The sequence below is a fragment of the Myotis lucifugus genome, unplaced genomic scaffold (genome assembly GCF_000147115.1).
Source record: "Myotis lucifugus unplaced genomic scaffold, Myoluc2.0 scaffold_269, whole genome shotgun sequence".
Classification (NCBI taxonomy): Eukaryota; Metazoa; Chordata; class Mammalia; order Chiroptera; family Vespertilionidae; genus Myotis; species Myotis lucifugus.
The window spans coordinates 402,795-428,108 of NW_005871317.1; the positions used below are offsets into that span (position 1 = coordinate 402,795).

The window sequence follows — 25,314 nt, forward strand, 5'->3', positions numbered from 1 at the left end:
ATGCTCCAACCAACAGAGCTACCCCGCCAGGGCTGAAGGGTTGAGTCTTTTCTTGAGTTACCGAGGGTGTAAATGACCACAACTGCTCGTTAGACTTAAGTTTTCTGACCACAGGAAAATCCCAAAAGCTTTCTCCTCTTAACAGGTCTCTACTGTTTCTTCCTGACCTCTCCAGACAACCATGTCATCCGAGTCGAGCAAGAAGCGGAAGCCCAAAGTGATTCGAAGTGATGGAGCTCCAGCGGAAGGGAAGCGGAGTCGTTCTGACCCCGAGCAGGTGGGGTTCGCCGGGCTGCCGGGCTGCCATGCTGCTGAGGAAGTACAGCTTGTTGCCGGGCACCTGGCTGTGGGTTCGCAGCAGCTGAGGGTCACAGGGACAACCTTCCAGGGAGCCTCTGTTTAACCAGGTGCCCAGAATTCACTTGGCTCTCCAGAGCCGGAGTGTCCCCATCAGTTGTAGCTGCCGCATCCCAAGAACCAAGAAGACTTTTTCTTTTTTTTTTTTAATTTAAATTCTTTATTGTTGAAAGTATTACATATGTCTCCCGGGCCGCTCCTGCCCCCCAGCACATGCCCTCACCCCTCTACTTGTGTGTCCATTGGTTATGCTTATATGCATGCATGCAGTCCTTTGGTGGATCTCTTACCACCACCACCACCACCACCCCCCCCCCCCCGTTTTTATTTGTTTTTGATACTCCTCCTTCCTTACTGAATCTGTTGCTAAGCATGCATTACTTTATAATCAGAAGAGAGGAATTCTTTTCCATTTTGAAAAGAAGAAAAACATTTGATTTGAGGACCAGATCCTTTAGAGACCTGCTTTGGGTTTCATTGCTATTGTTCTCAGCCCATGTCCCTGGTCCTGACTGGGAGACTTTTACTCCCTACTCAAGGCCTGTATCCTTGCCTCCACAGGAAGGCAAATACTACAGTGAGGAGGCTGAGGTGGACCTGCGGGACCCTGGAAGAGACTATGAGCTGTACAAGTACACGTGCCAGGAGTTGCAGCGACTCATGGCCGAGATCCAGGACCTGAAGAGCAGGGGAGGCAAGGATGCGGTAAGGAGTGGACTAGGCAAATATGAACCTGGTGGGTCCGCACGGATGCACCTGTTTCACACTTACCAGAGAGAGCCCATCCTGACCTCGGCCTCCTGTCCTAGCCGTGAATAGGTCGTTGGGGCCTGGGCGCTCTAGGGACCTGTCTATTAATTTATTGGAACTTCTCATCACCATCCACTCACAAATGACAGTAATGAAAATACAGGATAATGAATTTTTTCCATAACTATAATTTGATAACTTATCCAAATGTGTATTAAGTGCTAAGTATTTTTTTTTTAAAATATATTTTTATTGATTTCAGAGAGGAAGGGAGAGGGAGAGAGACATAGAAACATCAATGAGGAGAGAGAATCATCGATTGGCTGCCTCCTGCATGCCCCACACTGGGGATCGAGCCCGCAACTCCGGGCATGTGCCCTTGACTGGAATCGAACCCGGGACTCCTTGCTCCGCAGGCCTATGCTCTATCCACTGAGCCAAACCAGCCAGGGTTAGGGCTAAGTATTTTGCTAGGTGTTGAGAAATGACATGTAAATACCCTTGCTGTTATAAGGGTGGATATGTACAAGGAAATCGGAACAAAAATTATTACTTCTAAATGAATAAACCAGGCTTTTGGGCAGAGAAACTAAACTAAACAGTATCTTAGCTCTTAAAGAGAGTCAAATTTTACCGCTGTAATTCTGCTATTTTCATTTAAATTATTCTGTAATGCTGTTTATAGAGGTAAAATTGTATGGCAAGATTTTGGATCTCTTGTGTGCAATAAGTTAGGCCAGATTTTTTGTGCGTTGGCTGCACTTGCTCCCTATTCATTTCCTGTTAACTTTGGTCCAACCAGAAATGGCTTTTTGCCCTGAGAACCTTACGCCCTTCCCTGTACAGTCATTCTTTCATTTCTCTCTGACTCTTCTCATGGTTCTGCCTCCTCCCATGGTCTTATTTTGGAGCCGAAGGAAGCGAGCCAGTGCCCGTTCTTGCGGTGTTTACCAGCTTTTCTTTGCCCGCAGGCAGTTGAGATTGAAGATCGCAGGATCCTGAGCTGTGTTCATTTCATGACTCTAAAGAAGCTTAACCGATTAGCCCACATCAGGTTGAAGAAAGGACGAGATCAGACCCATGAGGTAGGAGTTGAGAGGCTTAACCCTCCTTCTCCTCCCTCCTCCCCATCCCCTTCTCAGTGCCCTTTACCCCTTGTTCTGAGTTGGCTGCCACTCTGCTCTGCCCCGCCCCACCCCGACTTGCCCCTCTCACCTCTGACCTTGTCCTCCTTTCAGGCCAAGCAGAAAGTAGACGCCTATCACCTGCAGCTCCAGAACCTGTTGTATGAGGTGATGCACCTGCAGAAGGAGATCACTAAATGTCTGGAGTTCAAGTGAGTTTTGGAGGCCAGGGCTTCGGCAAGATGGTCTGTTGGTAACTGCGTTTTCCCGCATCGCTCTGTGTGAGCTAGTCTCTTCAAAAAGAAATCAGATGATTGTGGAGACCACAGGACGTGGGAGAAGGGTGAATAGATGACTTTGAGTGGGAAGGTTGGAGGCAGTCGATTCAAGCTGCACAAAAAAACTCGGAAGCCTGTCTGACCATTTTGAGTTTTGAGCTCTGCACCTGGTCAGAGCAGTTGTCTCTCCCTAGTAGGGGCCTTTGTATTCATTACCAGTTTGATTTCTGAGCAGCCTTGTTGGGAGCAGCTCACCTCCAGTCATGTCCTTTTAACCTTTTGGCCTAGTTTTCATCGCTAAATTCCAACAGTTCATTTTTGCAAATGAATTGGAACAGGGGTTTCTTGCTGCTTAGCTGCCTTTGGTGAACAAACGAGAATTTGCAGTGTTCTTTCTAAAATGTAATAATGCCTCTTGGCAAATCCAAGGTGAGAGATGAGAAGGGAGGAAGGAGTAGAAGAGAAGGGAGCGTGTTCTTGCTTGGTCAGACCCATTTGTGCCAACTGAAAGGTGTTATTTGTAATAAACTTGGGGTGAGTGGGCACATTAGACATTGGGTCTAGTTTATTTTTAATAATAATGATGATGATTTTTGAGGGATCTTTATCTGCTCCACAAATTCATCACATAGTATTACTTAAATATTAATAGAGGTGAAATCCACATCAGGTCTGAGTAGTATTGTACCATTGCCACTTTCCTGGTTTTTGACTTGGTACTGTTTAGATAAGATTGTTATTGGAGGGGAAGGGTATGTGGAGGAAATAGACCCTCACTCCAGGGGTGAAAACAAAGGGGAAAAGAATGCGATGCCCAGCCTGTAACCATTGCTCAGATGGAAGCTGATAAACCCAAAATGCAGTGGGACTAGGCCCATGGAGAGCCAGTGGCCCTGGAGTGAGGCATGTCCCTGCGTAGCTATAGACCTGGGCAAAGTGGGTGTACATGGGGAGGAACTGGGAGCCTGCTTAAGCCACAGTTTGGGTTCCTAAGAACAGCAATTTGACATTTGTTTTTGTCTGTAGGTCAAAGCATGAAGAAATTGATCTGGTCAGTGTAGAGGAGTTTTATCAAGAGGCTCCTCCAGATATCAGCAAGGCTGAGATCACCATGGGAGACCCTCACCAGCAAACCCTTGCACGTCTGGACTGGGAGCTGGAGCAGCGGAAAAGGTGGCTTTCCTCTTCCTGACCTTGTTAACCTGTGCAGGCACGGCCCTTTAACCACGGGGATAGTTCTTTGTTATGATCCACAGACAGCAACGCTCTGTGCAGCCAGCAGAATAGTCTCTAAGACCAAACCCCATTTTGTGATTAATGCACACCTGTTAGTTCAAATTTGGCCAACTGCATCATAAGTGGGGTTGGAATCGGTTAAGGCTGTTAACGGAAAGTTGGAGTAATCTTTCTTTTAAAATTTTAACACCTGAGACCTAAATACCTTTTGTACCATAAATCTAATTTTGGTTTTGTCCTTTTCCCCTGTGGTTCTTTTAAAGCTTTGCAAACATCATTTTAGAAGGTTGTACGATATTCCATGTATAGACAAATTGTAACTCACATAATCGTTCCCAGATTGGATCGGACTGTTTTTCTTTGGAGAAGCAGCTGTTTTTATCCCTTGCCTTTTTCGGTTATTGAATGTATTCTGTGCCTTTGGTCCGTGTTATGAATTTAATAAGTACTAAGTCTGATTCTTAGGGATTGGTGTCAATTTTTAGCAGATGGGCCTGTCACTCCCCTGGGCTCCCGGCACAGGCTAAACTGTGAGTGTTGTATTTCTGTGGCACTGGTCTGGAAGCCTGCCCCGCCCGGCCCCACTCAAGCCACTCTATGGCCTCATTTGGGTCCTGTAGCTATTAGGTCCGCATGTTTGTGAAAGTTTGGGTCTGGCCACTAGAGGCAAGAAATGGAGCAGATGATGACGAGGGGTATTCCCTAGAGGTTACGGACAGAGCCTCTGGGGCCAGACAGGCATGGATTCAAAGCCTAGCTCCGTGCTTGCTCTTTCCTGGATGACTTTGGGCAAGTTATCTACCTCCCTGAGCCTTCACGTCCTCCTTTGGGGATAAGACAGGACCCTATCTTCCAGGGTTGTTGTTCTTGTTTTTTTGTTTGCTTGTTTTTAACAGACACAAGGCTTTTATTTTTTCATTTTTCTAAATATATTTTTATTGATTTTCAGAGAGGAAGGGAAAGGGAGAGAGAGATAGAAACATGAATGATGAGAATCATTGATCGGCTGCACGCCCCCTGCTGGGGATCAAGCCCGAAACCCGGGCATGTGTCCTGACTGGGAATTGAACCATGACCTCCTGGTTCATAGGTCAATGCTCAACCACTGAACCACACCAGCTGTCTCTAACAGGGTTTTATAAAGATGTAATGCTTGTAAAGAGTTCTTCAAAGTGCCAGGCATATAGTACGTGCTAGGGAAACCCTGGTTCATCCCAGCTGCTTTTACTAGGGGGATTCTGACAGTGAACGGCATGTCAGGGTATCCCTGGAGAGCATCTAGGCACAGTGCTCTGTCCTTTCCCCACAGGTTGGCGGAGAAGTACAGGGAGTCCCTCTCCAACAAGGAGAAGATCCTTAAGGAGATTGAAGTGAAGAAGGAATACCTGAGCAGCCTCCAGCCTCGCCTGAACAGCATCATGCAGGTGAGGGCCTTCCCCCAGACCATCACCCCATCAGCCTCTGCTTTGCCTCCACCGAAGAACCAGGGGGACCCTGCTGACTCAAGCCGTCAGCAGCCATGTCTGCCTTTGGCTTTTGCCAGGTGTGTCACCCTAACCTGAGTTAGAGTACAGTTCGAGGATGGTCCTGGGTAGGAGAAAAGTTGGCCAGGTGGACTCAGGGACATACACACAAGTTTACTTGGGGTGCTTTCTTTTTGTTTGTTTGTTCATCCTCACCCGAGGATATATTTTCCATGGATTTTTAGAGAGAGTTGAAGGGAGGGAAGAGGAGAAAGAGGGAGAGAGAGAGAGAGAGAGAGAGAGAGAGAGAGAGAGAGAGAGAAACATGAATGTGAAAGAGATACATCGATTGGTTGCCTCCCATATGCTTCCCAACTGGGGCCAGGGATCTAACCCAGGTACGTGCCCTGACCCGGAATCGAACACAAGACCCTTGGGTGCATAGGCCAACACTCCAACCACTGGCCAGGGTTATCCCAAAGCCTTATCCCGGTAAAACACGTTTTTTAAAAATATATATATTTTTTTATTGATTTTTAGAGAGAGAGGAAGGAAGAGGGAGAGAGAGAAAAACATAAAAACATCAATGTAAGGGAGAAACATTGATCAGCTGCCTCCTGCACCCCCTGACCAGAAATTGAACTGGCCACCTTTCGGTGCACGCTTTGACCAACCAACTGAGCCGCACCGACCAGGCCCGCTTTTGCAAACTCTTTAGTTTACCCCCTACATGGTCTTAACCAGCCCCCGAAGTCTATAGGTGCCTAAGTGTGCTGTGGATATCTGTTAGATCCCCCTGATTGTACCTCAGGAGAAGATTTTTAGTAGATTCACGCAGTGAAAACATGACTCATATTTGAAAGCCATTAGGTACCCTAGGAGGAAAAGTCCCCACTTTACCTGTAAACTGTAATGTCTTTCTATATAGGTGACCTGATTTTGTTGGCTTTGTGAAGCCAGATTTGGTCTAAATCCTTATAGTTTTATGAAGCAGGCTAAATGGTTAATATGAAGGAACTTGGCAAAAGGACCCTAGAGAAATTACAAATTCCCTTTTCTGGGGTTTGGCAAGTCTACATTTCCTCCCTTCCACACTAGGCATAGAATTAGAATTGTTAACAGAAATATTCCCAGTAACACTCTGTAATGGGATAATGGGACAGAACAAAAATGGAAACTAAGAGAGTGGGTGATACTTAATTTTTCCTGTTAAACAATATGCCTGCAAATATTTAGGTTTGTAAAGTGACTGTACTGATTTACGGAAATTTCCTTCAGCACCATGAGAAAGTTCTAATTGCTCCTCATCCTCATCAACGCTTGCAGGCTTCCCTCCCGGTGCAAGAGTACCTGTTCATGCCTTTTGACCAGGCTCACAAACAATATGAGACGGCCAGACACCTGCCGCCTCCCCTCTATGTCCTCTTTGTCCAGGCCACTGCGTATGGGCAGGCCTGTGGTAAGTACGGGGCCTGGTGCAGAAGAGGGGCCGTGGGAGCAGCAGCTGTGGCTGATGGGGTCATTTGGAAGCACTGCCGGCTGAGGAAAGCTCTAGGCCTTGCTCAGACGCCCTCAGGTGACCAGTGCTGCCTGCCCTGTGCACCACCCAGCATGGCTGCTTTGACTAGCTGGCCTGAGGCTGGACTAAACCGATGGGCATTTCAAAATGGATGGCTTTGAACCTTCGATGAGCCTGGCTGGTCGGCTGTTGAGTGCAGTGCGCAGGCAGCCCAAAGCACGTTTGGCAGGTGGATCGGCACCTCTTGCTCAGCTTCAGAAACTGAACACAGGCCCCAGCCAGCTCTTCTAGGCTTTTCCATGCCCTGAACAGGCTGCATGTCATTATGGTGAATTGCCCACTGAGGGAATGTGTCCTCATGATAAGCTTAAAGGCAGCCCTTTACTCCTCCAGGGTTTTGAGACGTTTCGGAGACCCTGCCTCTTGCTCTATTGCCGCTTTCACCCAGCACCTAAAGCTTTCTTCCCCACCCCCACCAGGGCATGCCTCTCCCCACCACATCACTGTCTCTCTTCTTATGTCTTCTGGGTCCTTCTGGTCCTCTCCCTCCCTGTTGTCCTCCCTCCCCGTTGTCCTCCCTCCTGTTTCCATCATCAGCTCATATGAAATCCTCCCAGCCCCCTAGACAGGGTGAGTAATTTTCTTTTCTGTTTAAACCTCAACCTATTTCCATTCTCATTTTACTGTAGAATTTCAGGACTAAATTACTCAATTACTCAAAAGTTTGCCAGTGGTCGATGGGGGCAACCAGCTTATTTGGGGTAAGGTGTGATGGGTCATGCAGGTTTGTTAGAGTAGTGGTCGGCTACCTGGGAATATTATCCCTGCCACTTGGGGGAAGTTTCCCATCCCTCCTTAGTACGATTGGACAAGTCATTTCAGGCTGCTTGTGGCTGTCTGTGATCTGTATACTCTTTTGAATGGAGCAGGAGGGGAGGTGGTCTGTCTGAGCAGCCCTAGACCCACGGGGCTCCACAAAGGCAGGCCCAGGTGTCACTCAGGAAGATGTCGGGTCTGGTGCATGGTTCTTGAGATGCCAAGCTCAAGTTGAATACATCTGGTCTTGAATAGAACTGAGCTTGATGCCAAGCTCAAGTCAAATAGCCTAGCTTATTTATCTCCTGGCTGTGTATCAAACTTCTCTAAGCCTTAATTTTCTCATCTGTAAATGTATAAAATGTATAATAATAGTGTTACTCCTATAGGGTTGTTGTGAAGATGGAAATTTTTAAAAATGTTTTTGTTGATTTTGGAGAGAAAGGAAGGGAGAGGGAGGGAGAGAGAAACATCAATCAGTTGCCTCCCATACACACCAGGCCAGGGATCGAACCCACAACCTGGGTATGTGCCCTGACCTGGAATAGAATCTGCAACCTTTTGGTATAAGGGATGACGCTCCAAGCAGCTGAACCACACCAGTCAGGAAGATGATAATTTTTATTGTATTATTTGTTTATTTTTGTAAGAGAACATTTATTTGGTAAATCACAGAGGTAGACGTAATTCCTAGAAGATTTGAGCCTAGGAAACAATTTATAGAGTTAAAGGAAGAGCCCTTGAGCTTGGGAGTGAGGAAGGTAATGGTAATGTGCCTGGGGCAGGGAAGGAGGAGGGTGAGGGAAAGGAAATGGGAAAGGCATGGGCCTGCTCCCTGGAGGGAGAGCTCCCTGGGTCTTCCTCCGAAGGGTTTTAAAGGTGGAGATTTTAGGGGAGGTCCTCGGGGAAGACCTTAATAGAATATTCAGCAGTTTTCCAGGCGTACCCTTTCAGGTGGTGGTCTCCACTGATTGATTGGCTGGCTCCAGAGCAGGGGGTCATTGTTCAATGCAACTGGTCACCGTGGCTGGTTTTTGTTGCTTCTCTGGGCCTGGAGCTGAAATACAACTGAGGCCTAGATGTTATCTCTAGCGGGGGGAGGTCTGGGGGTCCAAACCACATGACCTTCGATATACTAAGGAAGGAACGGTCACTCTGGAGATGACCACCCCCCCTCCCCCAATAACTGATTGCCTGGTGCTAGGCACCTGGGGCTTACCACCCTGGTGACCACAGTACCTGGCCATTGTTCTTGCTCTGCTCACGTCTGTCTAACTGCCTACAATATCCCCCTTCAAGGATCTTGGCTCTGAATTATTTCAGCGAAAGGGGTTCAGGGTGTCTCTTCTGTAGGTGCTTTCTGCTGAAGGGGGTGATGTTTTTCTTCAGAGCCAAGAGATCCTCGCTCGCTGTCAGAGGGGCGATGTGGCCTGGGCAGGGAAGGAGGTGGGGATGGTATCTAGAGTTGGTATTTCCTGAGTATGAGTAGGACTTGTAACCTTGAACAAAGCAAAGACATTATTGTTAGGGTTGCTGAAGGAGAGGAACACAGGAGGCTGTAAACCAGGTCATCTGGAAAACCAGAAGGGCTGAGCCCCAAAATGGTGCCAGCCAGAAGACTACTCGTTTTTAATAATTAATTATATAATTAAAATTATAAGCATCTGCTCATTCATTATAAACATCACCTCACCATCTGACTGGCCAGCTCTCATTAGTCACATTCTGATTTCATAAATGCAGAACCCGGGGCTCAGCGCTGTGACATAACTTTCCAGGTCACACGTTTGGGAATTGGAACTGTGACTCAGGCCTAGGACTGGACTGCAGGGTCCAGGTTTCTGCCCACTGTCCTCCTGCCTCCCAGTTAGATGGCACAGAGCCAGCTGGGTACTTGGTGTAGTGTGGCGTAGAGAATGAGCACTTAGTCGGTGAAAGCCATTATTTCTGGGATGTGACAGTTACGGTTTCTGCATGAGAACCTTTAAGGCATTTGGCAGAAGAGTACCATGTGGCTTTAGGGGTTTCTGTACCTTGGTATAAGCCTGAAACTGGAGGTGTTCACCACTAGTCTCAGGTCGTACTTGTCCAGGAATCTACACTTTGGGTTCTTTGTTCTCGGTAAATGATGCAAAAAATACTTAAGTTTCCTACCTGTTTCTCTTCATCTGGAGAAAGGGCTTTTGTCCTCCCACCCCAGTCAGTAAGGAGCTGTGACAAAGGCAGAAGAGATGCAGTCCCGGAGCTGGCCTGCCTGTGCGGCTGAGCTCCTACCCTCAGCGGCTGTCATACAAAGCTTCTTCTTGCTCCCAGATAAAACACTGTCTGTGGCGATCGAAGGCAGTGTGGACGAAGCCAAGGCCCTGTTTAAACCTCACGAGGAATCCCAAGGTAATGTGCTGGTCAGATCCTCCCCCGTCTTCTGTAGCTGGCTCCGGGGACACCAAGTCACCACCTGAGGGCAGTGCTGGCCCTTTGGAAGTTAGCTGTACTGGTTTTGTTTAACAGGGAGCTTGACTATGTTCATGGGGACAGGGAAAGCCCTGCCTGTGGATTTCAGCCCTGCACTCACTAGGTCACTGGTTCCGGGGAAGCTCTTTAACCTTTGAGCCTCAGTTTAGTCACCTGTCCAAACAGCATAGTAACACCTCATGTAGAATTACGTGAATTAAACAAGGTTATGCATGCAAAAGCCCTTAGCATCATCCTCGGCACATAGCAACCACTCAGATTACATGAGCTGCTATTGTTACTTTATTACTATTATTGCTACCACCACCACCGCTACCAGTGGAGGGGCATAGGAGAACATCAAAAACCATGTAAAAAAAACTCTAAAAGATGGGTGGTGTGATTACAGGTCATTTTTCTTTGTTTGTTTGTTTTTTTAATACATTTTATTGATTTTTTACAGAGAGGAAGGGAGAGGGATAGAAAGTTAGAAACAATGATGAGAGAGAAACATCGATTGGCTGCCTCCTGCACACCCCCTACTGGGGATGTGCCCGCAACCAAGGTACATGCCCTTGACCAGAATCGAACCCGGGACCCTTCAGTCCGCAGGCCGATGCTCTATCCATGAGCCAAACCGGTCAGGGCCATTTTTCTTTGTTTTCTTGCATCATCATGTTTTCTATACTGAATATGAAGCAGCAAATTAACTTATCCTTAAAAAAGCATTAATAAATGACAGAGTCTGGGCCCCTTTCCGCCCTGGGTTGAGGTGCTTTAGGGAGCATCAGGAGCCCCCTCCACTCTATACGCCTTCTCTCTGTGTCTGCAGATGACGAGAGCGACTCGGATGCCGAGGAGGAGCAGACCACGGTGAGAGCCGTTCCCTCTTGTGGGCGTGCCAAGCAGCTGCTCCGGGGCCTGCTAGTTGGCAGGTGCCATCCTTCCTAGAAGCAAATGAAAGGTTTGAAGGAAAGGGCTGCTGGGAGCCTGGCCACTGAATAGCTGAAGCATCAGGTCCCAGGCAGCAGTGCTGAGGCCCTGGCCGGTAGGGAGAAGGCAGGGAGAGAGTTTGTACGACCAGCGCTCATCATGTCCATTCTTTCCTTTGTCCAGAAACGCCGGCGACCCACACTGGGAGTCCAGTTGGATGACAAACGCAAGGAGATGCTAAAGAGGCACCCGCTGTCTGTCATGCTGGACCTGAAGTGCAAAGGTCTGGCTCCCTTGTTCTGGGGGTCCCATAGCACTTAGGAGTTCCGCCAGCTGTAGGGGCACAGGGGCCTCTTTGCCCAAGAACAGATTCTGATTTCATAGTTCTCTGATTATCTTCATTGTCAGAGGTACATGGTATCATTGTGTCTTGTTCCTGGTGATGTAAACTCGAATCCACTTGGTGATCACTTGATCACTCCCTTTTCATACTGTCTTTGTCAGAGGCAGGGTCTGTAAGTCCAACCCACACTCAAGGGGAGGGAAATGGAGATCCACCTTTTGGGGAGAGAAGTAACAAGAAATTTGTAGATGCTCTGCTTTTTTTCTCAACATTAAATTGCCACTGAGTTTCTTTTTATAGTAAAATATCTTAAAGCCTCGTTGCCGTCCCTTTCTGTAAAACTAATAACTCTGCTCTCGTGTTTCACTCATGCATCCTTTTCTCTCCCTCCCCGTCCAGATGACAGTGTGCTTCACCTGACGTTCTACTATCTCATGAACCTCAACATCATGACAGTAAAAGCCAGAGTGACAACTGCCACGGAGCTGATCACCCCCATCAGTGCAGGGTAGGAGCAGGCGAGGCGGAGGGGGACAGGGGAGGGGCTGTGACGAGCGCCGTGGTGCCGGGCTGCTCTCAGTTTTTCTCTCCTCTGACCCTGAGAGGTTCGTGCCTACTTTGAATTCTGTCGTCATGTCCACTTGGCCTGGAAGTTCTGGCACATCACTGGTATTTAGAAAGCACTGACCGACTTGACTTAGTGACGTCCTGCTACACAGCAGGTGATAAAAGTGACTGCGGCATACTGCAAATCGAAGGGGTGGGGCAGAGGAACAGCTTTCACAGCCGGTGTTGGAAGAGCATGAAATGCAATTTGGCAGACATTATCAGGTTGACAGCTTTTCTTTTTCTATCGCAAGGTGCTGGGATTTTCAGTTTACACTCAGCTCAATCCCAGATTGTCCTTAACCTGGGCAGTGGGAGGAGGACTGTGGTGGGCCCTGCGGGGTTTTTGAAGGTGAGCCTTCAGGTTTTGTCTAGCTCATCCCCTTCTTGTACAGATGGATAAACAGGTCCAGGGGGCATATGATGGTGGAAGCCCCGGGTCTGGAGCTCCAGACCCCCAGTCCAGAGGCCTTGGCTCCAGTACAGGCTGCTGTGGCCCCTGGAGACACCAGCCTGATGGATGGTTTTATTTATTTGTCTGTCTTTTTGACCCCCTTGATATGATCACAGTATATCACCCAGTAGCCAGTCAGAGTGCAAGTATCCCTGGTTTTCTCTAAGTTAGTTGTTTTATTTGGTTTTTACCGTTTGGGTTTGACTCAGGGTCTCTGTATGGTCCATATGTTGCAATTGGGTGAAGCTTCTCTCAGGCATCTTTTCATCTGAATGTGTCTGCCATCTTTTGTTGAGAAATTGTGTTGTTTTCTCTGTAGTTTTCCTCCAGAATTAGATTTTGATGATTGCATCCCTACAGTACAGTTTTATGGTTACTCCTTCCCCATGTATTTCATATAAATTGTAGTTAGATCTAGAGGATTGATGAAATTCCATTTTGAATTTTTGGAGGGGACAGAGGGGCAGGACTGTGTCATAGATGTTGAGTGCTTCCATCAGGACCCGAGCTGTCTATCTTTGCGATATTGATGACTTTTGCCAGGATCTGTTAATTCATTAGGGAATTAATGTTTTTAACACAAACATTTTAATCAGAATTATACTAGCCTTGCTGAATTTTCCTCAAATTATTTTCCAGAATGATCTCCATTGGGGCATTTTAATCCATTAATTTTTCATTAAACCATTAAACTATTTTTATTCATTTTCCATTTTTATTTTACCAAGGTTTTTTTAATCCCTTGTCCATTAAAATTTTATAACAAAGATTTGACTAATTGAATAGCTTTTTGTTTCGATGTTGTATTTTTGACTATAGCTTCCCCTTTCATGTCTGTTGTTTTTACCAAAGTCAGATGTCTTGAGATATATATTATAGATGTAAGTTTTGTCAAGGAGATTTTATTCTTCTCCCCAGCCAGCGTGGCTCCGTAGTTGAGCATAGACCCTGAACCAAGAGGTCACCTAGTCGATTCCCAGTCAGGGCACATGCCCAGGTTGCAGGCTTGGTCCCCAGTAGGGGACATGCAGGAGGCAGCCAATCGATGATTCTATCTCCCTCTCCCTCTCCCTTCCTCTGTCTCTCAAATCAATAAAAACTTTAAAAAAAATTGATTCTTCCATCAAGATTTGTCTATTAGAAACCCTTATGTGCAATTGTAGCTGTTTTGTTTTATTTTGGTTGATTCATTCTGTTAGTAATAGCCACCAAATATTGGCCAAGGACTGGCAATTCTTATTTATTTTCTAGCCAGTTTTCCAAGCGAGGCAGTGAAAGGGGCAGACCCTTGCTGGGTAATAGTGGAGACAGAGATTCTGGGAGAGACGGAGAACAGAGAAGAGTCAAAAGCTGCCAGTGCTGCAGTATTAAGTCCCGAAGTCATTTTGGGGGCTCAGGGCAGCAGGATTAGCTCTTCTGCCTGAGTTGCTCCTGATGCTGTTCCTGAAAAAATGGAGACCTCTATACTGGTTGAGGGAAAGAGTGGGCCCTATTGTCCTTTGTGATCAGATTACTCTATTATTATGCTCCCCCAATTCTCTTCTCTGCTTGTCACACTTAATTACAGGCTGTGCCCTAGCCATTCCAGTTGGGTGGCAGTGGTGTCACTGTCTTTCTGTTTATAGCACTGGGCCACCTTGTCTCCAGTGCAGGTGATAATGTCTTTTTCTTCGAATAGAAAGGGGGCATTTTCTTGTGAGTAGCGTGAAATTTGGTCAAAGTGTGACAGACACAGCACCAAAGTTGCACACTTCCTTTCTGAGGTAGACAGGGATCTTTCTGCTTCTATAAAAGTTATGATTATTATTTCCAGTGTCATGGGGCTTTACTCTCCTTACGTAAGGCCCTGATCACCATATGACTTTGAGGGATAGGGGTTTTTTGTTTGTTTGTTTGTTTTCTTATTGCTTTCAGAGGGAGGGGAAAGAAGAGGGATAGAGAGATGGAAACATTGATGAGAAAAGACCTCATCGATCAGCTGCCTCCTGCATGCCCCTTACTGGGGATGGACCCCGAAACCCGGGCATGTGCCCTGATGACTGAGAATCAAACCAGCGACCTCCTGGTTCCTGGATCGACACTCAACCATTGAGCCACACTGGCCAGATGGATAGGTTTTTTTTGTTGTTTTTTGGTGGGTAAAGAGTACTACTGACTTTTTAAAAAATATATATTGTTATTGATTTCAGAGAGGAAGGAAGAGGGAGAGAGCGACAGAAACATCAAGGATGAGAGAGAATCATTGATCAGTTGCCTCCTGTATGCCCCCTACTGGGGATCGAGCCTGCAACCCGGCCATGTGCCCTTGACTGGAATCAAACCTGGGATCCTTCAGTCCACAGGCTTATGCTCTATCCACTGAGCCAAATCAGTTAGGGCAGTACTACTACCTTTTCTTAGTGCAAATCTCAGCTCCAGCACTTACTAGCAGCATGATTTTGGACAAGCCATATCTTTCAAAGCCTTGAGTTTCTCCTCTATAAAATGGAAAAGATAATACTCTGTACCTCATAGGGTGATGAAGATCCAGTGACCTCAGGTGTATAAAGCATTCCATAAATGGTGGCATTCGTCATCAATGCAAAGTGGCATGACCACCCCGAATGTCCAAGTCTGCCTCGAGACAAGGTGTTGGGCCGCATTCTCACTGCAGTCTGCTCCCTTTCCAGCGACTTGCTGTCTCCTGACTCAGTCCTGAGCTGTTTGTATCCTGGGGATCATGGAAAGAAAACGCCGAATCCAGCCAATCAGTACCAGTTTGATAAAGTGGGGTGAGTCAGCAGTATTTCCTCCTTTCTCAGCTTCTCTGATTCTGAGTTTCTCTGGTGGCTCAAGCTTAACGCAGGAGACCTGGTAGGGCCAGAGCCTCTCGGGGGTAGGGAGACCGTGGGGCAGGGGGGAGTGCTCTACTGAGAGAAGGGCACACAGGAGCTTTCCTGCTTATGAGGCAGACGGCGGTCATGGATGGGTGGGTGGGGAACATGATAAGAACACGTGATACAATAAAAGTGTTGACCATTTTAATTCTCTGAGGATTGAAAACATTCTAACTGTTTTATGAATTGGTAAACTGGTAAGGAGAACGGTCATGTGCACGCCTTTCTATTGAGATTTGCTTATTAGTGGAGGACTGTCAGGAAAAGAGAAAAGTGAACTGGGAGAGATGACATTTACAATTGGGAACTGCTCAAGTCAAGAGGCTGAGCCTGCAGGGCCGACCTGTTTGGGGTGATTGGGAGGAAAACTATATCCTGGGACCTTTGCAGAAAGGACTTATAAAATTATTTTACTCTTTTATGCAGCATCCTCACTTTGAGAGACTACGTGCTTGATTTAGGACACCCCTACTTGTGGGTACAGAAGCTGGGTGGCCTCCACTTCCCTAAAGAGCAGCCCCAGGTGTGTACACTGATCCCATCTCCTTAGCTGGAGAGCTCTACCTCCTCTCTACCTATACAGACTCCAGAAAGGCTTCTGGGGGCTTTTGGGGGCTTTACATTAGCAGAATGTGTTCCCTTAAGGATATGATCTGTCCTCCCTCCACTCAGCACACTAAAATGCCCAAGGCCTACAAGTGTTTAGGTACCTTTGCCTTCTCCCTGAGTCTAGAAACCCTCTAGATCAAAGTAACTTGGGTCCTTGCTCTGGGTGCAGCACAACTGAAGGCTCTGCTGCCCCTTGGTCTTGTGTACAAAGAGGCCAAAAATGAAGTGTAAGCAGAACCCAGGGCATCTGGCCCCTTAGCAGAAGCTTTCCTTTTCTCAGGAGCTGGCCACAGCCTCCTGAGAACCCAGCAGCTTGTGTCGCTCCTGCTGGGACTCAGCGTCTGGCCTGTCACAGCAGGTAAACCCTGCCTCTCCCCGTCGGGTGCCCACCTCAGGGCATGGGTGAGCTTGGCTGCCACAGGCAGGCAGGGCCTCGGAGAGAGGCGGGGCCCGGAGGAAGGGACGAGCACTCAGGTGTGCCCCTTGCTGTCATCCACAGCCCACAGTGATCGCTGACCACTCACTGAGCTCCAGCCACATGGAGACCACCATGAAACTGCTCAAGACCAGAGTGCAGTCCCGCCTGGCCCTCCACAAACAGTTCGCGTCCCTGGGTAAGCTGGTGTTGGGGCTGTGGCTTGAGAGCCATTCATTCAACACAGGGACAAAAACAACCTAGCTCTTCATTGAGATGTCTGTAATCCTGACAAGTGAAAGGGCTGGATTTCGGGCTCTTGCTGAGCTGCGGTGTTGGCAGGGCGGCTGGAGAGAGCTGCAGGCCATCCAAGCACAGATCTGAGCTCCCCCAGGGTCATCAGGGCTGTTCACAGAGGAGGCCCGGAGCCTTCTGGTGGCACAAGTTGGTCGGGGGCAGTTCATCCTAAGTGAGCGGATGTCCGACTTCGGTGTGCATCCTACAGATATTTAGTGGGAGGCCAGGTCATGACTCATGGAGCCCCCTTCAGCTTCTTTGAACACAGCTGTACAGGGATCCGCTCCTCATCCCTCCCTGAGACCTACTGAGCTAACACCCTCCAGGGTAAGGCTGAGCCCCTCTTTCATAAGCTCCCAGGTGATTCTGCTGAGCCATTGACCACAGTGGTGGCCATATGGGGCTTCTTTTCGTTTATTCATTCAGTAAATACTTGTCAGGTGCTTACTACGTACAAGGCACTTGCAAGATAGTGAGGGTTAAGGTCTTTCTGATGCAAGAGGGCTGTCAGGAAAGTCAAAGTCATTGGGTTTCCAGGACCATCGGGAGACCCTGCCCCTCTGGTTCGGTCTTGTGCTCCACGTGGACCCTGGTCCTCCAGGGCAGCATTGCTCGTCCGTCAGGCCTTTCTCCCATCAGCATTGCTGCATTTGTTTCGTCTCAAGGTTGGATGATTGTCATCCTGGGCAGCGTTTACTGTGTTGGCATATTTGCTTATTGAAATGCCAGCAGGAATTCACGCTGGAACAGTTCTCCAGCCTTTCTCCCCTAGAGGAGCTGACACAGAACACTTCAGTCTTTTCCTCCATCAAGGTCAGCTATGGAAACAGCCCTCTCGGCGATTCGATCTAATTAACCGTCACTGCTGCAGCGGCACTGTCATTGGTTTTGGCTGGAGGCTCTTGTTTTGCTGACTGTCATTTGCATTAAGGATAAAGCACCGTGAATGCTGCTACCGGGTCTGGCCACAAGCACGTAGCCCTGGGTGAAGTCAGGTTGATGTGCCTGCATTCCTGGCACACGTTGACCTGGGCACCTACTAAGTGCCAGGTGTACCTAGACATCTGGCAGGGCCATCTGAGCCCTCTAGAGGATGCTGGTTACCTAGCTGTGGCACCTGATTTCTACCTGTGACCCCACCTGTCTTGCTCTCTTTTAGAACATGGCATTGTACCAGTTACTAGCGATTGCCACTACCTCTTCCCTGCAAAGGTTGTCTCTCGCCTGGTGAAGTGGGTGACAATTGCCCATGAGGATTACGTGGTAGGTAGAGGAATGACGGGTCATCATTGCTGTCCTGGGGACCGTAGGCCGATGTCTCCACCAGGCGGGCAGGAGGTTTTAAAGGAGCCAGCAGTTCATTCCTTGTCCCTGGTGACTTCTAGGAGCTGCATTTCACCAAAGACATTGTGGAGGCAGGACTGGCTGGGGACACCAATCTCTACTACATGGCACTCGTGGAAAGGGGCACAGGTAATTTGTTCTGCTCATAACAGTGGTTCTAGGCAAGGGGAGTGGCTGAGAATAAAACATTCCTGGAAATTGCCCAAAGAAAGCGAAAGATATGAAATCCTGCTGCAGGACTTAGCAAATAGTAATGAATATGACAGCCACCGTTAGGTGAGTACTTTATCTCATTTAATCCTCATGACTGTCCTAGGGATGGTAATATTCTCATTTTATAGGTGAAGACGTTAAGACTTAGTCACAAACCCAGTCTGACCTCTGACCCTGAACTCTTGGCTTTACTGCTCTCTAGAATTGGACACCTGTTCTTACCCCTCATCCCAGAAGGACTGACGTGTCCCTCTCAGGTTGTGAGGTGCAGGGTAGCAGGACCTTCCTCCCTCTCTGCGGTTTCTGCGCTCACTGGAGGCATCAAAACTGTGATTCCTCACAGGTGTCCTGGCATCTGATTTGCCAGGGCTTCCTGCTTGAGCCACCCAGATACTCCCTGTGATGCTATTGCCCGGCCTCCTCCCCGGCAGGCCTGGCTCGGACCACAGGATCTGATCCCCGGGGCTTGGTACTGTGGCCACAGGGTCGGGGGACTTGTTAGTAGTTTTTTCTTCCCTTCTCTTTTTCTTCGTGTGTTTTTAAAAATATTCTGAGGAAATTAAGTATTTCAGATACAGTGAGGCTCTCAATCCCACTTTATGCTCTCCCTCATGGTAGGGGACTACTATTTAGAATTTGTGCATTTGCTGCTTTTTTTCCCATCCAAGTATTAACCAGGCCCAACCCTGCTTAGCTTCTGAGGTGAGTTGAGATCGGGTGCTTTCAGGGTGATATGGCTGTAGACCTTTTTTTTTTTTTTTAATTGATTTTAGAGAGAGAAACATCAATTTGTTGTTCCACTTATCTATTCACTTATTGGTGGACTGCTATTTATGCCCTGACCAGGGATTGAACCCTCACCTTGGTGTATTGGGACGATGCTCTAGCCAACTGAGCTACCCAGCCAGCGCTTTGCATTTGCTTTTCATCCTCTCCTCTTTTAAAATACACTTTTACCTCATCCCTATACAGCCAAAAATTTATGAAGCCCCAAGGGTAGAAAGTCATTGGAAGACATTACTTCTGCTTCCTGGTTGAGCAGATGAAAGCTTGGAATGATAATAAGTATTCTAGATTCATACTTAAAATGAATGAAAATTAAAATTTTCATTAGCTGTATTGAAGAATTTGAAAAATTAAGGTTGAAATTTAAATGAATAAGTGGGCAACAAACCCAAGTACATATATATAATCATTAAGTCATACAACAGATTGATTTGAAAAGTTTATGTAGTATAGATTAAAACAAAAAGTTGTTGAATAGAGTTCAGTCCAGAAATATATGCAGACTACTGTGACAGAGGCAACACAACAGTAAAAAAAGGAATCACTTTATAATAAATGTTTTTGTGACTGTCGGGGAAGAATTGTCTTCTTTTTTTTTTTATTGTTTAAAGTATTACAAATACAAATAGTAATACATATGTCTCCTTTTTTTCCCCAGGGGAAGAATTGTCTTAACCCGCACTCTCTTGCCCGCTGTTATTTGAATTACTGGTTGTCAGAGAGTTCTTTTTTAAATCCTCCCATAAATAGTGAAAAAAGAATGGCATACTTAGCCCATTGGTGGAGACGATAAATGTCATCCTATTGAGAGTGGCAAAGACTTCCCCCAAGGAAAAAATGAATATGTTAAAGAAAGACAAATATTTCATTGAATGATTATGAACACACGCTGACATCAGGCAGTTAAAGTCAGCACTGCTGCATTGCACCTGTTTGATCTTAAGAAGGTTTCTCTTGGAGCCTGAGTTTCTGTCTATGTACAATAGGGATGATAATAATGGTACCCATCTCAGAATCATTGTTAGGATGAAATAAAGTGTGTGTAATAGCACAGTGCTTGGAAACAGAATAAGTACTCAATAAATGTTGGCTGTTAACAAGTTTCTACATAACAATATCTAAAAATAAAAGGAACAGAATAGAGAGAATAACTTTGGTGTAACAGCTAATACACAATATTGAAAAAACAGTAAGTCTTTACCTGGGAAAATCCTTAATTTGCTGGCAAATAAATGTCAGTTAAAACCAACTTCTGTCAAAGGACCAAATAGAACTCAGGCAAACCCAGTGTGGACTAGACTCTGGGGAGTCCACACCCCTCTGCCTCCTTAGAGGGACCAGAGTCACAGGCATCATGTCTACAACCTGGCAGTTCCACTTCGGAGATTCCAGAACAAACATAAAAGTGCTCTGGAGCATTCGGATTAATAGGGGACCTCAGAGCTAGCCTTAGGGGCCCGCTGGGGACGGTACATGGCTGGCAATCTGGGTCACAACTGATTTTTCCTCCTTTCCCTTCCCAGCCAAACTCCAGGCAGCTGTGGTGCTGAACCCCGGCTACTCCTCCATCCCACCCATTTTCCAGCTCTGTCTGAACTGGAAAGGGGAGAAAACCAACAGCAATGATGACAATATTCGGGTAAGGCCCTGCTGGGGTCACAAGAGGAGCAGGAGGAGCTCTCTGGGGAGCTAAGGGCTGGGACACTGCGTAATTCCTAGGACAGAGGAGCCCGCCAGGATCTAGAGAATATATTGGAGGCTGCATGCTGTAATAGAGGAAGGAACCTACCCATCTCAACCAGTTACCTAGTTTGAGGTCCACAGGTTTCACCCCACTTACAAATTAGGGAAAATATAAATACCTGCCTTGAAAGGTGGTTGTCATGGGCTTCTGTGCAAATGTGAGCTACCTCGGAAGCATAGGATTGCTGGAATGAGATGAGTATGAAATCATTGCAGCTGTTTATTATTATTATTATTATTTTAAATATATTTTATTGATTTTTTTACAGAGAGGAAGGGAGAGGAATAGAGTGTTAGAAACATCAGTGAGAGAGAAACATTGATCAGCTGCCTCCTGCACACCCACTACTGGGGATGTGCCCGCAACCAAGGTGCATGCCCTTGACCGGAATCGAACCCGGGACCTTTCAGTCCACTGAGCCAAACCGGTTACTGAGCCAAACCGGTTAGGGCGCTGTTAATTATTATTATGCCTGATGACTTAAGGCTGTGGAGCATGTTTTTCTGTGGAGCATGTTTTTAACCCTGACTCCTTCTGAGATTCCTTCTCTACACACCTCCGTCCTCTTGGCTGTGGGTGTGCAAGGCAGGGAAAGCTATGGGTCAGAATCAGGAAGACCCCATGATTTGAGGACGGGGAGCTTTAGGATAATCCAGTCCGGCTTGATGTGGTGTGCGCCAGCTCCTGCACAGGCCCAGCTGCCATTCTCTGGAGCTGTCAGACCCAGCAGTCTGAAGGTCGTGCTGAGTGTCCGGACTTCCCACTCTGCAGGCCATGGAGAGCGAGGTCAACGTGTGCTACAAGGAGCTGTGTGGGCCCCGGCCCGGCCATCAGCTCTTGACCAACCAGCTGCAGCGCCTGTGCGTGCTGCTGGACGTCTACCTGGAGACCGAGATCCACGATGACAGCGTGGAGGGGCCCAAGGAGTTTCCCCAGGAGAAGATGTGTCTGCGGCTTTTCAGGTGAGGGCAGGGGTCAGAGTGCCAGGGACCTCCAGTCCTGCCTCTCACAGGGCAGAGATCAGAGCCTGGCGTAGAAGACATACCTGTTCCCGGGTGCACTGATCTCTGTTCACAGAGGAATTTAAAGTCCTGCTGCCGAATTTCCTGGGGAGAGCTTGCTGCCTCCTTCCTGAAACTTCCTGCAGCCGCGCTTACCAGCCTGGCCCAATGGTTCTTCACAAGCACCCTCTGAAGGGGACCCCCCACTGAGTGAGCAGCACTGAGCCATGAACCAAGAGGATTTAGCTGAATTTTACTTTGCATGCTTTCTGTACTTTCCAAATCAGCCTTTTATCTAGATGCACCTCCACCAGGCCTACTGTGCTCTTCCTAAGGCGTTCACACGTCTTTGAGAATCACAGCTTTAGGCAGCCGGGCTTCCCATCAGGAGCCAGCCTTGAAGGAAGACAAACACAAGTACAGATCTCTGCTTTGCTGCTCACCTTGGAAGAATCACTTCAGCTCAGCCCTGAGTCTATTTCCTAAAGGCTGAAGGAAATATAACCTTCAGGCTCATGATAAATTAGCTCTAATTTACATGAAGCTTCCAGCATGGTTCCTAGCATAGACCGGGGCTCACAAAATGCCAGCAGGTCTGACAGCTCGGTATTTAGCATGTCTGCTTTCCCAGCACTTCTAGGTACTTTTCCTTTCGCTTTGGGGTCCTCTCTCGCTTTCGTCCCCTCACATGTTCTTAGAGTCCATTCCAGAACTCCCGAGTTCATATTGCTCAGGCATCTCCGTTTGGGGCAAGGCTTGGAGAGGAATGGTGTCTGGGAAGGGGAAGGGCTAGAATCTGTTTCTAATCAGGACATCCCCCTGTTCCCTATCAATCTAAGAGGTGCCTTATCTGCCCCTCACCTCCTCAGGCAACCAGTCCCAGCCTGGGGAACGTGTCCCCAGCATCCTCCCCTCTGTGTCTGGCACCTCCGCCTGGGTGATTTGTGGTGCTATCTGATAATAACCAGCTCTAACCCCCAGTGGCTGCTGGGAGGTGGTGCTGGTGCTGGATGTTGGTGCCTTCTAGGCCTTGCTCTCCCTCGTGGGTCTGTATGAGACCTCAGCTCTTCCCACCCTGCCAGCCTCCTGTAGCACATTCCTAGGGTGGGATCTCACATGGCCAGTGTTTCTTTTCTGTTCTCTAATGGTTCCCCAGGGACCCCTTTTCTGAAGTGCTTCGTATGTCACCCACGCTGAGCTCTGTGAGGGCATTGGAAGGTGCTGCTTTGGCCACTCAGATCTAATTAACTCCATGACTGGTGAGGTGTGAGGTTCTTGACCTAAAGTCCTGACCCTTGGGATCAAGCCAGGAAGCTGAACTTTTTTTTTTTTTTTAATGCAACAAGTTTATTTAGCATAGCCAGTCCCAACATTCAGCACAAAAAGTTTACAGAGGCTGGTGGGTACCTTCAGGCTGTGGGTTCTCCATCAGACGCATGCTTAGACTTGCCCAAATGACAGTGCCCTTCTGGTGTTGGGAGGTATATGACCTCATGGTTACAAGCAAAAGCTTTGGGCCAGAAAGACCTAGATTCAATTTGCTGCTCCTACCTGTGTGATTAGGGTCTATACTTAGTCTCTTTGAGCTTCGGATTCCTCGCTGATAAAACAACATTCACTTCAGGTATGGTTGGGAGGGTGAAATTAAACCAGATGGAGCATATGAAGTGCCAAGCACAGTGCAGGCAGAATAAACCCACATTTAGCACAAAACCCAAGTGGTTTTCCTGGTGTGGGAATTAAAACCTTTTTTCTCTGTATCTATAATCACACGCGCTCTCGCGTGCCCACACACTCCCTCCTACCTTCCCTTACTCAGACCAAGATCCAGGGTGTTACCTAGTGGTTACTACTGAATGTCAGTCATAGGCAGATGAATAAAGGAGCCCTTCACCTGGACATCAGTTACTGGGGAGCTGTGTGGAGGGGGACCCTGTGTGAAGTTCTGCTCGGGGGCCCGGATGGTAGCTGAAGCACCTAAGCTTCATGAGGTCAAGGCTTGGCGTCAGACCTGGTCTTGAATTTGGGCTCTGCCACCTTCTGACCGTATAATGCTGGGCAGATAGTTTAACTCCTTGAGACTGTTCCTCCATCTGTAAAACTTACAAAATTACAGCAACAGCATCTAACTTTGCAGATTCTTTTCACCCCCTGACTCCAGAGTCCTACCTCCCTCCTGCATGGGACTCTCTTTGCAAAAGAGGTTTTTAAATTTTTTCCTTTATTTTTTTATATTATAGAACTAAACCATGTTTGTTGTTAAACATAGAAACAACAGTCAACAGTTGTTAAATATATTAAAAAGTGAGGGTGCCCACACCCTCCCCCCAGAACTGGTAGCCATTGTTTGTGAGGGCCCTTCCAGGCCTGTGTTCATGCATTTGCAAGCATATAGACATTTTTACAAAAATGGTATCACACCTTACATATTGTTCTGCAGTCTGCTTTTCTCACACGTTTATTTTTTCCCCTAACAGCTGTACAGTATTGTGCGGGTAACCACAATTTCTTCCGTCCCCCTTCTGTTCCTCTAGGGGTCCCAGCAGGATGAAGCCGTTTAAATATAACCATCCTCAAGGATTCTTCAGCCATCGCTGACCTCCCGGCCTGTTGTTTCCCCTGGGCCCTCGGTGCTGTGCCTCCGCTTCCTCTTCTGTTCCACATGTGGCTCCTGACAGTCTCCAAAGACAGGTTTTATATTTCTAGACAATTAAAGTGTCATCTGACCAAGTGGCCTTCGTCTGGTGGCTCTTTTGGGAGGAGGGGGTGGCTCTGCAGTCTGTACGGGCCAGTAGGCGCCACAGCACGGTGTGAAAGAACATTGTGGGTAGACTTTCTCAGGGTGGCCAACCCCACCTTACTTGTTTCTGCTTTGGGCAGTCCTCATTATCTAGGTCAAGCTGTCAAACTCAAGGCTAACATCGGCCAAGTAAACGAGGCATGGGGCCCACGGGCCGCGAGTTTGACATGCTTAGTCTAGGTATTTATTATCCTGAGTCCGTGCTATTAGGAGGTGGCAGGGGAAACCAAATTAGCGTAGCACAAACCCAAAGCTCTTCTTTCCCCTCCCCTCATTTCCCCACTGGACCTGTCGTGTCGGTGTCTCTCATGGCCACATTCTCTGATCGTTGCGTGTCATGAACGTCTGACAGTGCAGTGCACTAGGAGACAAATACATCACAAAGAATAATTGTAAATCGTGCAGGATTTGGTGAAGTCGATGAGTGATTTTGGAGACTCACATGCAGTGAGGCTCTGGCAGAGTGGGGCCAGGTGGCATCTGAGAATCTTCATGATGAAGACAGGCTGAGTGCCTCCAAAAATAATGATCTGACTCTCAAAGGATTAAGAGAAGTCCTGGGAAAATAGGTAACACCTTCTAAAACGTTTGCAAAATTACCTCTTTGTAATCCTGCAAAAGTCGAATGAAATGAAGGGTGGCATCAAGTGTTCTTGGGCAGGTTCATCTGAAAAATTATACTCCTCCAAACCAGTACCCTGTTCATTCTTTATTCATTTTAACAAGTCAGATATAAAGATGTAAAAATATATAAGAATTATTACCTAGTTGCAAGTATAATCTAAAGTTTGCTAGCTACAAGATAAGTTTCAGCTTTATTGAGATATAATTGACATAACAATGTGTAAGTTTAAGGTGTACAACTTGATTTTTTGTATATTGCACAATGATCACCAGAA

The 25,314-nt window shown here is 47.4% G+C and overlaps 1 protein-coding gene across 3 annotated transcripts in view; it reads left to right on the forward strand.

Annotated features, from left to right (window-relative positions):
• Window positions 1-24,346, forward strand: part of THOC5 (THO complex 5) — a 26,737-nt gene extending 2,391 nt beyond the window's left edge. For 2 of the 3 annotated variants that reach the window (XM_023762938.1, XM_006099281.3), the window contains 20 exons: window positions 146-277; window positions 919-1,062; window positions 2,079-2,192; window positions 2,346-2,443; window positions 3,536-3,682; window positions 5,055-5,169; window positions 6,535-6,667; window positions 7,325-7,357; window positions 9,857-9,934; window positions 10,827-10,867; window positions 11,111-11,210; window positions 11,670-11,778; window positions 15,000-15,101; window positions 15,633-15,729; window positions 16,315-16,429; window positions 17,687-17,790; window positions 17,913-18,000; window positions 20,394-20,509; window positions 21,386-21,576; window positions 24,150-24,346. In XM_023762938.1, the coding sequence (XP_023618706.1) occupies window positions 182-277; window positions 919-1,062; window positions 2,079-2,192; window positions 2,346-2,443; window positions 3,536-3,682; window positions 5,055-5,169; window positions 6,535-6,667; window positions 7,325-7,357; window positions 9,857-9,934; window positions 10,827-10,867; window positions 11,111-11,210; window positions 11,670-11,778; window positions 15,000-15,101; window positions 15,633-15,729; window positions 16,315-16,429; window positions 17,687-17,790; window positions 17,913-18,000; window positions 20,394-20,509; window positions 21,386-21,576; window positions 24,150-24,213 (2,085 nt within the window). In that variant the 5' untranslated portion in view covers window positions 146-181 and the 3' untranslated portion in view covers window positions 24,214-24,346. The remainder of the gene's footprint in view (window positions 1-145; window positions 278-918; window positions 1,063-2,078; window positions 2,193-2,345; window positions 2,444-3,535; window positions 3,683-5,054; window positions 5,170-6,534; window positions 6,668-7,324; window positions 7,358-9,856; window positions 9,935-10,826; window positions 10,868-11,110; window positions 11,211-11,669; window positions 11,779-14,999; window positions 15,102-15,632; window positions 15,730-16,314; window positions 16,430-17,686; window positions 17,791-17,912; window positions 18,001-20,393; window positions 20,510-21,385; window positions 21,577-24,149) is intronic. The other variant, XM_006099282.3, reaches the window with a different exon arrangement.
• Window positions 24,347-25,314: the final 968 nt, after the last annotated feature.